This window comes from Pelophylax lessonae (assembly GCF_965119305.1).
Source record: "Pelophylax lessonae genome assembly, chromosome: 2".
In the NCBI taxonomy this organism is placed as follows: Eukaryota; Metazoa; Chordata; class Amphibia; order Anura; family Ranidae; genus Pelophylax; species Pelophylax lessonae.
The window spans coordinates 484,984,683-485,001,659 of record NC_138769.1 but is presented as its reverse complement, the minus strand read 5'-3'; the positions used below and the strand labels follow the sequence as shown (position 1 = coordinate 485,001,659).

Genomic DNA, 16,977 nt, shown 5'->3' with positions numbered 1-16,977 from the left:
TTAAATAGTAATGAAAAAAAAATAAACTAGATCAAGGTTTGATCCAAGTCAGAGCCAAGCTTAGTGTCAGGATCAGTATTATTTTTTTTATTTTTTTTTGGGTTGGGGGACAGCATTTATTTTTTCTTAACCACATCAGCTCCAGAAGGTTTTACCCCCTTAATGACCAGGCCTTTTTTTGTGATACAGCACTGCATTGCTTTAACTGACAATTGCGTGGTCGTGCAACGCTGTACCCAAATAAATGTCCCCCCCCCCCCCCCCCCGGACAAATAGAGCTTTCTTTTGGTGGTATTTGATCACTTCTGCAGTTTTTTTGCGATATAAACAAAAAAAGTTTAACATTAAAATTTTAACTTTCTGCTATAAAACATTCCCAATAAAAAAAAATTAAAAAATCTAATTTTTTTTTTCTTCAATTTAGGCTAATATGTATTCTACATATTTCTGGTAAAATAAATCCTAATAGGTGTGTTTTGATTGGTTTGTGCAAAAATTGGAGCGTCTACAAACCATTGATTAGCTTTATGGCTTTTTTATTGTTTTTACTGGTAATGGCGGCGATCAGCGATTTTTAGCGGGATATGCCGCAGCCGGTCCGAAAGTTGGCTAATTAGTGTCGGTGTGTTTTTGGTAGGAAAAAGAAAAAGAAAAAAAAGCAAAATGCAAACTATTGTTTCTGGACTGCACGGAGAATTTGTTTTGGGTGGTTCTTTGGTGGTAGGTTATGAAAGTACCAAGAATTATATAGCTAAATTTAAAAATATATATCTTTTGTTTTACTATTTTGGGGCAGTTATCCTTTGATTATATTAAAAAAAAAAAAAAACAGGAGGTATCCATGCCTATTTTACCACGAAGGCCATTTTGTCCTGAAAAAACAAGGTATAATCCAGCTGAATGCACAAAGTAGTTTTTGTGATGGGCTTAGGCATTTTCGATTTGTTTTCCCCTTAGGCGCAAAGGGGTTAATTAACCTGTCATCTCTGGCTCACTAAGGGCTCCTTTACAACTGCGATTTCGTCAACTGCCCCCCCCCCCCCCCTCCCTTCTGCTGGGGATGTACACAGACTGCAATGATTTGTGGCAGCAGCCGAAATTGTACACCCTGTCATGCTCAATAGGCGATACTTCCCAATGAGTGTGACCCATTCAAGTGAATGAGGGCCTTGATGCAGCAGAGTACAATGCGTGTACATTTCAAAGAGAAACTTCGCCCAATTTGTCAAAAAATAAAATAAAGGCACCTTTAAATATGTTGTAAAGTGACTATTTACTGTAAAATACGTATGTGCAGTTAATTCCGGACTTTTGTTTACTTCCATACACTCACCGGCCACTTTTTTAAGTACACCTATTGCTTGGTAACCCAAATTGCTAATCAGTCAATCACTTGGCAGCAACTCAATGCATTCAGGCATCTATACGTGGTGAAGAAGTTCAAACCTCAGAATGGGTAAGAAAGGGGAATATAAGTGACTTTGAACGTGGCATGGTTGTTGGTTCCAGACTGGCTGGTCTAAGTATTTCAAAAACTGCTGATCTACTGGGATTTTCAAGCACAACCATCTCTAGGGTTTACAGAGAATGGTTTGAAAAAGAGAAAATATCCAGTAAGCGGCAGTTGTGCGAACGAGAATGCTTTGCTTTGTTGATGTCAGGGGAGAATGGACTGACTGGTTTAAGATGATAGGTAACAGTAACTCAAATAACCACTCTTTAGAGCCGGGTTATGCAGAGTACCATCCTTGAACACAGGGTACAATTCGCACAGCCTCACCAACATTGGACAATAGAAGTTCAGAGAAACGTTGCCTGGTCTGATGAGTCTCGATTTCAGCTGCGACATTCAGATGGTAGGGTCAGAATTTGGCATACCTGAAGGCATGGACTTATCCTGCCTTGTATCAATGGTTTAGGCTGATGGTGGTTGCGTAATGGTGTGAGGGATATTTTCTTGGCACACTTTGGGCCTCTTAGTACCAATTGAGCATTGTTTAAACACCATGGCCTACCTGAGTATTGTTGCTGACCATGTCCATCCCTTTATGACTACAGTGTACCCATCATCTGATTGCTACTTCCAGCAGAATAATGCACCATGCCACAAAGCTCAAATCATTTCAAACTGGTTTCTTGAACATGACAATGAGTTCACTGTATTCCAATGACCTCCACAGTCACCAGCTCTCAATCCAATAGAGCACATTTGGGATGTGGGGGAATGGGAGATTTGCATCATGGCTGTGCAGCCGACATATGTGCAGCAACTGCGTAATGCTATTATGTCAAAATGGAACAAAATCTCTGAGGAATGTTTCCAACACCTTGTTGAATCTAAGCCATGAAGAATTGGAGCAGTTTTGAAGACAAAAAGGGGGTTCCAACCCGATACTAGCAAGGTGTTTTTAAATCAAGTGGCCTGTGAGTGTAAATTGTACTCCTTAAGGGGCTTACAATCTCAAATCTTACTATTTTTATTATTCAGTGCTCAAATCCTGGCTGCCATTCAAAGTAAGGGCAGAGGATCCTCTCTGCCTTTTAAATTTGTGGAATTCTTTACCACTACCACAATGATGTACTGTTTAATGTGGATAGGAGGCATAAACCGATCTATAAATGAATGAATGCAATTTTGCTTCTTCGTGCTTACCTCTGTAAATGCCTCCTTGCACTAGGGAAGTCACAAGTCCTCTGTGGAAATAATGCTTTTTCCACCAGATCTTGCAAATTTATGAATGAGCGCTTCCTGGAAAGCACTGGTGACTTGGCCTTACCAGGATGGGGCTGGGGGGGCGTGACTACGTCACCACTGCCTATTGGAGACTATAAAGTGGTATAAAAAAAGAATAAGTATACACACAAAGCTTTTATTTTAAATATGATTTGTTTAAAGCTGAGCTTTGGGCACAAAACTTTACCCTAAATACAGTATACTTCTAATAAACCCAAAGATATAAATCTACTTTGTGCATCAAATGACCCTGAAAACCGAAATATTACCTTGTAAAAGTAGCAGTGGCATCGTAGTCATTGTGCTGTACGTAGCCTATGAGGAAAACAGAACTAGGAGATGAACCCAGCAGGTCCACTCACTACAGGCTGCCTACAGGATGGGGCAGATACAAGACCAGTCACCCTGTGCAAGGAGAGAGAGCAGCAGTGACTGGTCTGTATTACAGGAAGCTTCATACTGGGTTACTTCACAGATCTGGAAGATATACATAAAGCACAGATCAGCATGCAGAACTGCATCCATCACAGCTTTTTGTGTTCTTTGAGGAAAGGTCCACTTTAGGCCAGTCCCAGCAAAACATTTTTTTTTTTGATAGAGAAATGAATTGCCATCTGTATCCATGCTAAGGGGACTTTTTTTTTTTTTTTCCTGTGATATTTTAAAGTGCTTTCTGTCTCCTTGAGGAGGTCATGTTTCTTGTCTACCTGTGCTCTGGCTCCCGATATGCCTAGACAGCAAGTGAGGGGAAATCTGCCTCATGGGGACACAGAAATAACATTCTGACGGTGGTTCTAAATCTTACCCAGCCTACTAGAAAAGGTGTGTTTATTCCTGCCAGTGCTCACTTTGGTGGCACTTCCACTTTCTTACTCACGAGGACAAATTCAACAATTAAATCCTGGCAAAAATTCTTAATCTTCATTTCTCCAATAATTTTTATATTTACTGCCTATGCCCATCTTGTGAAGTGGGGGGTTCCTAACTAATTTGTAGTAAATGCAAATTTTTTTATATTTTTAAGGATTTCTAAAAAGAGGTAATTTTTTCTCAGGGTGCTTCTTAGGAATAGGTACCATTTCTAGATGTTCACTGTAACAGACCTTCCCCTTACCTCCGATCCCCAATATTTTTCATATTGGGTGTGCTTTCCTTCCACTGAACACTAACACTGGGATGTGGTTTCCCTCCTTCATGACAGGACACCCCCCCCCCGCACTTTCCCTAGGGCATTTGTTAATATCACTGATACTGGGGCATATTGATTGATCACTGCAGCCGGGGCATTTCATTTTCCCTACTCAAGCTGGGGCATTTGCCTCTTCTTCTTTTTTTTTTTTTTTTTTTTTTTTTTAACGGATCTGGAAATGGGAAAATTCTTCCTACCACTTTTTTTAACCACTGCTGCCAGGGCATTTTTTCCTTCCATTTGTGCTAAACATTTTTCTCTATCGTTCATCCACAGACGCAGCTCCATATCTTCTTTAGACCATTGGGCTATGCTCCTCCCATCAGGAATAGGACACTAGGCAGGAAAAAGCTTTACTATGCCTATGGGGGCTTTCCCTGCATGCATAACCTCACACACTCTGCTACAGCCTCTCTAGTTTGTTTCTGCCTAGTTTAGGAATAGGACCTAGTTTCCTGGTGGGACTTCAGTCTTAGCTATTCATAGGGAATTATTTTTTTTTCACTAGTTAAAGTTCCTGGAGAACTACAAGCAACAGCTGGCTGTGGTTTCAGACTGGATATTCTAGATCCTTAAGGTCTCCCAGCCTGGCCAGAGAGTGTGAGCAGGTTCTAGTCCAGAACTAGTCCTCGCCACGACAGAGCCCCCAATGGATGGGGATGAGCCTGCGAGTGGACAAGTCTCGCTTGGACCACCAGGAACGACCTGAGTCGCAGCATACCCCCTGGCTGGCAGCACCCCCACCCCGGGTGGGAGGTGGACTGTTCGGAGTGGCGCCCACCTGGTACCATGGTATGGTGAGTAATATTGTCCCCCCAGTCCTCTGGCAATCTCGGGGTGGACGTGCGCCCTCTCCCTGGAATAGTCGGAACCTCGGGGCTCCCTCGGTTCCCCTGGCCTCTGGGATCTTAGGCCTACCCCCTCCAAGTCTTTTCCCTACCCATAGCAGGTCCTACCTCCGGTTGGCAGAAATATTGCGACCGCTGCAGCATTTTTCTGTGGGGTGACTTTGTCCTGGTGGGGTCTCTTCCTAGGGACCCTCCGATGCCTCTTGTTTGGGACCCCCTCTGGGGATCCGGGAGACCACATGGTGCGCCGTGGGGGCCGCCATTTTGCTGTAGATTCATGCTTTCTATTCTCCCATTGAAATGCATGGGCAGCCATTTTTGTTTAGTTCCCCATAGGAATGCATGGGACGGCCATTTTCTTGTAGTCCACGAGCGCTGGACAGGCAAACGGCATGGCACACTAGCAATCTAGCAATGACCCAGGCTGTGCTTTCTATTTCCTGTATCAGAACATTTTACTTTGTTTCACAGAACGTGCTGGCAGTCTCCTGAGCAGTTTGGTATTCTCTGGGGTCCCCTGTAGGTTTTCCTCACCCACTCTGCTCTGATTGTATTGGGTTGGGACAAGGTATACTGCTAAATTACCACTGGGATCACGATTTAGCGACTTTTAAAGTGACACTGCATTATTTTCATCTCAGTGTAAAATGGAGTCCCAGGGTACTATTTCACTTACAGCAGTCTTGAAAAGCCCGGTGTCAAATGTAGATTCTGTATGTAAAAGTGTTGCCAGCCGCAAACGTCCTCTGCCTTCACCTCCCTCGGTAGTTTCCTCAGATTGTGAGGCTGATATGGCCGCCACAGATGCAACCCACCCTGAGGGGTCGGTGTCTTCGCATTCTGATGGTGAAGAGGACCTGTCCTCATCTGCTGCTGTGCGGGAAGGCGCTTTGGTGGAAGCACTTATAGTTTCAGTGCAGGAAACTTTTAAAATTTGCAGATGAATCTACAGCGTCGGGTTCGCAGGTGTCTTTTTGCTCCTGAAAATGGGGCAAGTTGTTTCCTTGCCTGGAGCTTTTTGACGATATTATCAATGAACAATGGGGGCGCATCAAGCACATGCTAGTGGTGCCTAAGTACTTTAAATGTTGTTATCCTTTATGCAGTTTCCACTAGGTGGACCGTGCCACCAAAGGTGGATCACCTGGTTTCCAGGCTGAATACGTTTACTGTGGTTGCGGTGGAAAAATCCCCGGTCTCTGCAGACCCTGTGCATAGGCGAGTGGAGTCTCTGTCCCGCCTACTACATGTGCTAGCGGGTTCCATATTGAAACCAATATTTGTGAATTTTATGGTGTCAGACGGTTACTGAATGGGTGAAGTTACTAAAAGGTAACTTGGAAGCTGAGCAGCTCCCCCAAGCAGTGCTGGAACTAATGGACCAGATGGCTCAAGCCCTGGTGTTCATGTGTGATGCGTCCCTGGATGCAGCTCCCCTAGTGCCCAGAGTGTTGGCAGTGGTGATTGCGATTAGACTCGTGTGGTTAAAAAGCTGGTCTGCGGACCAGGCTTCCAAAAAGGCTTTGACAGATATTCCCTTTGTGGGGGAGAGGTTGTTTTGGATCCCCTCTGGATGAGTTGATCAAAGGCCTTACCGGTGGGAAGAGTACTCTTCTTCTTCTTTCTTTTAAGGGCAAGGCGCCACGTCATAGACGGGGGGGGGGCCTTCCTTCACTGCTCATAAATGGCTTTTACGTACCTCCGGGTCGCAAGAAAAAGGAAAGCCGTTCAGGTCTTCTGGAAGAAGCCATGGTCAGGTAAATCAAAGACCGGCCAGTCTTGATCTGCAGACAAATCCTTGTCTGCATGAAGGAGTGTCGTCACCCACTTCTGGGGTGGGGGGACGTCTTTGCTTCTTTCTGGAACCTTGGACTTTCTTGATTCAGGACAAATGGGTTTACGAACTGATTTGATCAGGGTACAAGATCGCATTCCAGGCTTGTCCGTCGGACAGGTTCTTCCCGTCCAATCTGCGCCTAATTCCAGACCAGTTAAGGAATCCACAGGAGGCACTACAAGATCTGCTGTTGCAAGGGGTGATTGTGCCAGTCCCCTCTCAGGAACGCTTTTAAGGGTTTTATTCAAAACGATTTACTGTGTCTGGAAAAGAAGGCAAAGTGCGTCCAATTCTGGACGTCAAGGCTCTGAACCGCTTTGTGCGGGTACAGAGGTTTTGCATGGAATTCATTGGAACGGTAGTGGTGTCACTTTACCAGGGAGAATTTTTGGCCTCTATAGATATCAAGGACGCATATCTGCACATCCCTATCTATGCTGGGCACCTGGACACCCAACGGTTTCTTCACTTTGCCGTAGCAGAAGAGCATTATCAATTTGTGATATTAGCCTTTGGTCTCACCTCTGCTCCCAGGGTGTTTACCAAAGTACTGGCCCCGGTGTTGGCATTGTTGCGCCAATGGGGGATTGCGGTACTAATGTTATCTAGACAATCTCCTCTTGAGAACAGCCTCTCATTCAGCCCTGATGAGCCTGACGATCACTGTCAGCTCCCTGCAGGAGTTCGGGTGGAACATCAATTTCAAGAAATCCGCCCTGATACCTTCCTTGAGACTGGATTATCTGGGCCTGACTGGATTCAGCTTTGGCGAGGGTCTTTCTCCCCCCTGACAAGCTGCAGAAATTGCAGGGGATGATCCAGTTGTTGTTAACAAACAATCTGTCATCTCTGCGAACTTTCATGCGGGCCTTGGGTCTGATGGTATCAACCTTCGAGGCAGTTCCGTACAAGACCTTTGCAAAGAGTGATTCTTGTCAAATGGAACAAGGATCCAAAGTCCTTGGACACTTTGATTCGGTTGAGCCACAACACAAGAAAACTGGCAAGCGAATTACCGGAGTCGTCAGGTGTTGAATCAAGGGGAGTGGTCCCTACACTCTGTTGTGTTTCATTTCCTGTATGTCCGGTGGGGGGACACCCGAGGTCGATCTGTTTGCTTCTCGTGTCAACAAGAAAGTGCAGAGGTTTGTAGCCAGGTCTTGAGATCCTCTAGCCGACGCCACAGACGCACTTGTGGCTCTTTGGGATCAGTATCGGCTAATTTATGCCTTTCCTCCGCTGAAACTCCTCCTGAGGCTTCTATGCAGGGTAGAGGTGGAAGGGATTCCGGTCATTCTGGTGGCTCCAGACTGGCCTCGCCAGTCTTGGTACGCAGACCTAGTAAGGTTTGTCGCCAATACTCCTTGGGGACTTCCTCAGGGAAGATCTGCTGTCTCAAGGTCCGATCTTCCTGCTTTACAGTCGCTGGCTATAGCGGCATGGCTGTTGAAAGCCAGGTGTTGAGGGATAGAGGTCTTTCTGGCTATTGAAGACGAGGAAGTCGACCTCTAGGAAGATATATCATCGTATGTGGAAATCGTATATTTCATGGTGTGGATTGCTGATCTCGGTGCACCCTCGCTTGTTTTCAGTTGCTGGGGTTTTGGCTTTTCTGCAGAAAGGGGTTGAACAGCGGTTGGCTTTGGGCAATATCAAAGGCCAGGTGTCGGCTTTGGCTATATATTTTCAATGCCCGTTAGCTACGCATGCCTTGATTCGTACCTTCATTCAGGGAGTGCGCCATATGGCTCCTCCAAGACGGTCCCTGCTACCACCGTGGGATCTAAATCTGGTGTTATCTGTTCTTCAAAAGCCTCCTTTTGAGAACATTCGGGAGATTCCTCTGCTTTCATTGTCTCAGAAGGTTGCTTTTTTTGGTGGCTATCACTTCTGCTTGCAGAGTATCTGAATTGGTGGCGTTGTCATGCCGTTCACCTTATTTGGTGGTCCACAGAGATGGTGGTTCTCCGACCAAATCAGTCTTTTCTTCCGAAGGTGGTTTCTGATTTTCGTTTGAAGACATTGTGCTGCCTTCACTCTGTACCAAGCCCAAGCATCCCAAGGAAATTGCCTTGCATTCTTTGGATGTGGTTCGGGCAATCATGGTTTACCTGGGGGCCATTGAGTCTTTTAGAAAATCAGATGCTTTTTTTGTCCTTACTGAGGGACCTCGTAAAGAATTGGCTGCGTCTGCTGCGACCATTTCCAGATAGATCAGGCAGATGGTTGTTCAGGCTTATTCACTGAAGGGTCAGGTTCCTCCTTTCTCGTTGAAGGCACATTCTACTAGAGCGCTGAGTGCCTCTTGGGCTTTTCGCCATCAGGTGTCAGTGATGCAAGTTTGCAAGGCGGCAACTTGGTCGTCTGTGCATACATTCACAAAATTCTACAAAGTTGATGTGTTGGCATCTTTGGATGCCTCCTTTTGCCGGCTGCTGTTTAAACAGAATCTTTTTTGTTCTCTTTGAGGGGGTATGTAGGTGAGCTCCAGTTGCTCCTGGTTGAGCTCCATCTTACCTGGTTGGCTACGTTTAGTCTTTGGGGAGTTACATTCTTCTTTGAGTTGTCTTCCCACCCCTCATGAAAATACTGCTTTGGGACATCCCAATGGTGTGAAGAAGATATGCGTCTTTCGATGAACGATAGAGAAAACTGGATTTTTATTCTTACCGTAAAATAATTTTCTCTGAAGTTCGACAGATGCAGCACCCGCCCCTCTGCTTCTGAGTTAATGTTTTTTTTTTTTTTGTCTTCTAAACACTTCTTGCCACAAATCTAGAGGCTGTAGCAGAGTGTGTGGGGTTATGCCTGCAGGTACAGCCCCCATAGGTGTGGTAAAGTTTTTTTCCTGCCTAGTGTCCTATTCCTGATGGGAGGAGCATAACCCAATGGTCTAAAGCAGATATGACGCTGCGTCTTTCGATGAACTTCAGAGAAAAGGATTTTACGGTAAGTTCTAAAATCCATTCTTTTTCTGCCGCTGAGCACTGCCTGCTGTTTTGTATGTTGTATACTGTAGACCACTGCTCTCTCTACACCTGCTGCTGCACAATAGTCTTTGCCTGATTACACAAGCATCTTTTCTGTTTAAGAGACAATCCTAGCAACGGGGTGCTTTGACACTGCTGACATGCTCTAGGGATATGTTTTTTTTGTTTTTTTTTCACCGTCTTTAAGTAAAAGTATGACTTTGCTATTAATACAGTATTGTGTGTTCCACTTTGGCTAGTGTAGGGAAGGTTTAAAAATTTCAAGTTTTTATTGCTGTCTGTGTCCTTGTTTGGGAGCTTTGCCCTCCCCTTTTTTTTTTTTTCTTTTGTTTTTTTTAGTAGTGATGACTATTGTGATTGGTACTGAATGAGAATATCTACATTTTTCAAATTTTTACTGTAATGAATAGAGAGCAAATCTTATAATGGGGACACTAATTCCAGTGACAACTGTCTTAGGCCCCTTTCACATGGCAGAGTCCGCCTGCTCAGCAGGGAATCTGTGTACTGATCCCCACTGAGCAGGGGGATGGCTTGTCCATGTTAATTTCGCTTATGCAGAGCGGATACAGACACAGCCTGCTCTCTTCTATGGGCAGTCGGATGTAAACACATCGCCTGTCTAACACCCAATGGCCATCTTTGGACACTCACCGCTCCATAGAGTTCCAATCAGGTCCGCCTGAAAAACTGACAGGTGGACCCAATCAGTCTGCCCCTATGAAAGGGGCCTGAGGGCTCATTTACACTTGTGTTGATTATGAAGAATGAAGCAACACATTAACTCACCTGTAGAATTTAACGCATTTTTAAAACTTTAAAGCATTAGGAAAGCTTGTCAAACGCCCACAAAAGGTAGTGATGCAGTAGGTGAAATGATCTGCTTTGAAGCATATTCAATTTGTGGTATGATAGCAGGCATTTTTTTGTGATATTTCTTTGCAAGATGGATTTGTATAGTTTGATTTCTTTGACACTTGGCTTGGTCCAGCTCAAGTTGATCATGGAAAGCTTGTCAGTCTCTTGCTGGCACGTTTACTTACTGGTGCGGTTGCTTGCTGGTACTGACTCTTGCTAACAGCGACACTTTTCTGATACAAGTGCCTCTGCCAGTGGCAATAATGCTCAATGCCTCTGCTCCCGCCTGGCACTTTCTGCACTGCTGGCTGGCTTGATGCTTTTCCCTGCACACAGAAGCAAATGGTTTTACCACACAGCTGTTCTGTACAAAGGGGAAGTGGCTGGAGCTGCTAGTTCTCTATTATTAAACCAATAAATAAGTCATATAAAAAGTGTCACCAAATAATAAAAAGATATTTCTCAGTGACAGGTGCACTCACAAAATGTCCACATAACCATTATACCTATTAATAATAATGAAAAATGTGTTGCAAATTCATATCTATATCAAAAACTGTAAATGAGAATGTATTAAAAAATTCATAAATAATCCAGTATAGTCCATCAGAATAAAGTGCTCTTGTGCAAAAAGTTCATTTATACTTGTGTATCAACAATAATCTATATTTCATTGTGGATAACAATCTTCACACCCAGAAATGCACACCCAACTCTCAAGCAGCTTACCAGCTACTCTAACCCCAAGATGGGGGTCTGGCTGCACTTTAATGTAGTAATTAAAAATCCAAGCTTTTTAATGAAGGTTAAAACTACTTACAAGAAGTCAGGAGTAAAATTGCAGGTTTGATAAAGTCACCGCTGTAGCTCCTCCAGACTAGTTTAGTTTTAAAGAACATTATCAAGGGATAAATGAGTATACAGTTAAGTGTGTTACACACGGCTGCTCTTGAACAAAGGGAAAGTGGCTGGAGCTGCTAGTTCTGTTATTTTTCAGTGCATTCTGGGATACAAGAACCTCCACTGTATCGCCCCCAGCACACTGCTAACACTTTATACATGACTAAATCACCGTAAATGTTATAAGCACAGTTATGACGCTCTATAATTCATATTAGTAGAGGTTGCTGACCGGGAGTAATGCCTCATGAAAGCAACATGCTGCTTAATTTTTTTTAACCGCTTGCCGACCGCCGCTCGACTATTTACTGCGGCGGTCAGCCCCTCACAGGAAGAGCGACGTAGTACTACGTCGCTAGCCTGTGAGGGTCTAGGCAGCGAGCGCGCGCCCCCAGGGGCGCGCTCCCGCGTGGTCACGGACCCCCCCCCCCCTGCGCGTGTGACCGGCGGACCCGATGTCCGCCCGTCACTCGGCGAGCGTCGGTGCAGAGGGAGAAAGGCAGGCGGCTGATGTAAACAAGCTGCCTGTCATTCTCCCCTGTGTAGAAACAGTGATCATACGGTTCTACTATGTAGGACTGTTGATCACTGTTCCTACACCTCAAGCCACAGCCAACCACAGTTAGAATCACGCCCCTAGGGACACACACCACCCCTCCCTCTCAAAAAAGTTAACCCCTTCACTGCCAGTGTAATTTTGGTTAACACAACAAGCTACCACACCTATGTGTACTGCACTCTTTGGTGCCCGTAGCAATATTTATGGCAGGCATTGAAGGGCAGTTAGGAGGCTTTTAAAACACTGTTTAAATGCAGCTTAAACACAGGGTATTTAATGCATCTGTGAACAAGCTCCTAGGGCCCATTCACACCATTTTCTCTAATACAGCGCACCACAACACATGGTAATGCATTACCGTGCTCTGGAGGACACTGCAATGTGTGTGCATCGGGGGGCCACTAAAAATAAGTGGCACTACATCAAGCTAAAGCTGTAAACTGACCCTAAGAGGATTTCTCATTCTTTGGGGAAATCTCTCACTTCCTGGTAGGTCTTAAGGCTGGAAGGGAAAGAAAATCTCCCCAAAGAGATGCAGACATCCAAAAATAAACCTAAAGGGGTTTTAACCATTCTCAACCCATCTAAAATTTAAAAAAAATTAATATTTTTCACTATACATAAGTTTCATTTTACTTTCTCTTTCAGGATAAATTACAGTTTGGCAGGAGGACTGCACCCAGCTGGTTTTCACGTGGTCAACATACTACTTCATTGCTTAGTCGCTGTCCTGATGCTTGATGTTTTTTCACTGCTATTTAGTAGTGGAGCTACTGACAGAGGCAAGAAAATCCTGTGTGCTCCAAAATCTGCTCTGTTAAGTGCTTTATTGTTCGCAGTCCATCCTGTACATACAGAATGTGTAAGTATCTGTTACCATACACAATCAAATAGTTGTGCTTTTTTAAATAGGGAAAAAATAAAGTGGGCTTTACTCATTTTATAGTTGCTTTAATTTCTTTTGTTGTGTACAGTTGCATGTTTGTACAGCCACGTTCTCATAGGAACTAAAAAAGTGGACTTCACAATATTCTCACTTCACCTCATACAGATCATCCTTACTGTATTATGGCCACTCTATGAACTTTATCACACTGGTTTGGATGGTTTTAGTCTAGTAAGCAGTACAGGTGCATCTCATAAAATTAGAATATCATCAAAAAGTTGATTTATTTCAGTAATTAAATTCAAAAAGTGAAACTCCTATTTTATATAGATGCGTTACACAGTGATACAGTGCCTTGCAGAAGTATTCACCCCCCTGACATTTTACCTATTTTGTTACATTACAGCCTTAAGTTCAATGTTTTGTTATTCTGAATTGTATGTGATGGATCAGAACACAATAGTCTAAGTTGGTGAAGTGAAATGAGAAAAATATATATATAAAACAATTTTTTAGAAATAGAAAACAGAAAATTGGCATGTGCGTATGTATTCACCCCCTTTATTATGAAGCCCATAAAAAGCTCTGGTGCAATCAATTACCTTCAGAAGTCACATAATTAGTGAAATGATGTCCACCTGTGTGCAATCTAAGTGTAACATGATCTGTCATTACATATACACACCTTTTTGGCAAGGCCCCAGAGGCTGCAACAATTAAGCAAGAGGCACCACTAACCAAACACTGCCATGAAGACCAGGGAACTCTCCAAACAAGTAAGGGACAATGTTGTTGAGAAGTACAAGTCAGGGCTAGGTTATAAATAAATATCCAAATATTTGATGATCCTCAGGAGCATCATCAAATCTATCATAATCAAATGGAAAGAATGTGGCACAACAGCAAACATGCCAAGAGACGGACGCCCACCAAAACTTATGGACCAGGCAAGGAGAGCATTAATCAGAGAGGCAGCACAGAGACCTAAGGTAACCCTGAAGGAGCTGCAGAGTTCCACAGCAGAGACTGGAGTATCTGTACATAGGACAACAATAAGCCATACGCTCCATAGAGTTGGGCTTTATGGCAGAGTGGCCAGAAGAAAGCCATTCCTTTCAGCAAAAAAAAGGCACGTTTTGAGTTTGCAAAAAGGCATGTGCTCTCGTCTGATGAGACTAAAATTGAACTTTTCGGCCATCAAAGAAAATGCTATGTCTGGCGCAAACCCAACCCATCACCCAAAGAACACCATCCCCCACAGTGAAACATGGTGGTGGCAGCATCATGCTGTGGGGATGTTTTTCAGCTGCCAGGACTGTGAAACTTGTCAGAGTTGAGGGATAGATGGATGGTGCTAAATACAGGGATATTCTTGAGCAAAACCTGTACCACTCTGTGCATGATTTGAGCCTAGGGTGAAGGTTCACCTTCCAGCAGGACAAGGACCCCAAACACAGTGCTTTGTGCTAAAGTAACTCTTGAGTGGTTTAAGGAGAAACATGTAAATGTGTTGGAATGGCCTAGTCAATGCCTAGACCTCAATCCAATAGAAAATCTGTGGTCCGACTTGGATTGCGGTTCACATGCACAAACCATCCAACATGAAGGAGCTGGTGCAGTTTTGCAAGGAGGAATGCGCAAAAATCCCAGTGGTAAGATGTGGCAAGCTCATAGAGACTTATCCAAAGGTACTTGGAGCTGTGATTGCCGCAAAAGGTGGCTCTACAAAGTATTGACTTAAAGGGGGTGAATAGTTATGCACATTGACTTTTGCTGTAATTTTGTCCTATTTGTTGTTTGCTTTACAATAAAAAAAAAAAAAAAATCTTCAAAGTTGTGGGCATGTTCTGTAAATTAAATGATGCAAATCCTCAAACAATCCATGTTAATTCCAGGCTGTGAGGCAATAAGACACGAAAAAAATGCCAAGGGTGGTGAATACTTTTGCAAGGCACTGTATATTTCAAGTGTTTTTTTTTTTTTCTTTTTAATTTTGATTGTTATGGCTAGTGAAACCCCAAGATTCAATATCAGAAAATCAGATTATTACATAGTTAGTCAGGTTGAAAAAAGACTTACCGTCCGTTAATCTGGCTCAACCAATAAAAAAAAAAAAGTTAAGCAAACCCAACCATACAATCCTATATACACAATCCTATACCCGCAGTTGATCCAGAGGATGACATAAGACAAAAAAAGGATTTTTAATAGAAATGTTGGCTTACTGAAAAGTAAGTCCATGTACAGTATAGTATGCACTCAATACTTGTTTGGGGCTCCTTTTGCATGAATTACTGCATCAGTGGAGTGTGGCATAGAGGCGATCAGCCTGTGGCACTGCTGAGTTATGGAAGCCCAGTTTGCTTTACCAGTGGCTCGTCTGCACTGTTGGGTCTGGTGACTCTCCTCTTCCTCTTGACAATACCCCACAGATTCTCTATGGGGTTTAGATCAGGGGAGTTTGCTGGCCAATCAGGCACAATGATACCATGGTTATTTAACCACTTCTCCCTGGGTGGACGTCATATGACATCCGTAAACTTTGCGGTAGTGTACCGGGATGATGCCTCTAGCTAGAGGCATCATCCCGGTACCGTGGTTTAGAGCCGACGGTTGGCTTTCCGTCGGTACCGACCGATGCGCCTCGGGAGCCGCTCGATCGTTACCCGGGGGGGCGGGAGGGGACGTTTCCCCTCCCGCAGCCTTCCGTGGCTTTTACTGGGGCTCCCGTCCCACCGGGAGCCCCGAGCACCCAGCCGGCACGTCCGCCGGCTGGATGAAGTCCCGATCAATGCCGGAAACGGCTTCGATCGGGTCTCCGATGACGTAACCCGGAGGCGGCGTCCATGACGTCACTTCCGGGTTACTGTGCTGCAAAAGGCGGCAAATTTGAAAAACGGCTGTATGCAAGAACGCCTTTTTCGGCGTTTTGCATACAGGGAAGTGTAGTGGAGGGGTCTAGGGTCTTTTAGACCCTCGATCCCTCCATAAAGTGTACCTGTCACAAGGGATGTTTACATTGCTTGTGACAGCAATAAAAGTGATCAGATTTTTTTTTTTCTTTAAAAACTGTAATAAAGTTAATAAAATGGGAAAAAAAAAAATTTAGCCGCCCCCGTCACCGTTAGCTCGCGCACAAAAAAAAAACGTATACGGAAGTCGAGCCGCAAATGAAATCGCTGTTCAAACCACACATGTGAGGTATCGCCGTGATCGCCGGAGCGTGAGCAATAATTTTAAAAAAAGAGCTACACTCCAACTCTAAACTGGTAACTGTTAAATAAATTTAAAGCGTCACCTATTGAGATCTCTATTGACCGTAGTTTGTCGCCATCCCACGGGGGGGGGGGCGCAATTTTAAACAGTAACATGTTGGGTTTCTATTTACTCGGCGTGACATCATCTTTCACAATATACAAAAAAATGGGCTAACTTTACTGTTTAGTATTTTTTAAATGCAGTGAAATGTGATTTTTCAAACATTTTCCAAAAAAATGGCGTTTTAAAGACCGCTGCGCAAATACCGCGTGACAAAAAATATTGCAATGACCGATATTTTATTCTCCAGAGTCTTTGCTAAAAAAATATATATAATGTTTGGGGGTTCTAAGTAGTTTTCTTGGAAAAAATACTGATTTTAACTTGTTAACAAAAAATGTCCGAAATAGGGCTGGGGCTGAAGTGGTTAAACCAGTTATTGGTACTTTTGGCAGTGTGGGCAGGTGCCGAATCCTGCTGGAAAATGAAATCTGCATCTTTTAAAAAGCAGGTCATCAGAGAGAAGCATGAAGTGCTCTAGAATTTCCTGGAAGAGGGCTGCGCTGACTTTGGATTTGATAAAACACAGTAGACCAACACCAGCAGATGACATGGCTCTCCAAATCATCAGACTATGGAAAACTTTGCATTTCATTTGGAAATCGAGGTCCAGAGTTTGGAGGAAGAGTAGAGAGGCACAGAGTCCAAGTTGCATTAGGTTCAGTGTGAAGTTTCCACAGGCAGTGATGACTTGGGGAGCCATGTCCTCTGCTGGTGTTAAGTCTACTGTGTTTTAACAAGTCCAAAGTCATCGCAGCCCTCTACCAGGAAATTTTAGAGCACTTCCTGCTTCCCTCTGATGACCAGATTTATTGAGATGCTGATTTCCTTTTCCAACAGGACTTGGCACCTGCCCAC

General features: G+C 44.0%; 1 protein-coding gene across 2 annotated transcripts in view; it reads left to right on the top strand.

Moving 5' to 3' along the window:
* Positions 1-16,977, top strand: part of TMTC4 (transmembrane O-mannosyltransferase targeting cadherins 4) — a 275,325-nt gene that overhangs the window by 56,048 nt on the left and 202,300 nt on the right. For both annotated transcript variants that reach the window (XM_082248518.1, XM_082248519.1), the window contains one exon: positions 12,564-12,777. In XM_082248518.1, coding sequence (XP_082104644.1) covers positions 12,564-12,777 — 214 coding nt within the window. The remainder of the gene's footprint in view (positions 1-12,563; positions 12,778-16,977) is intronic.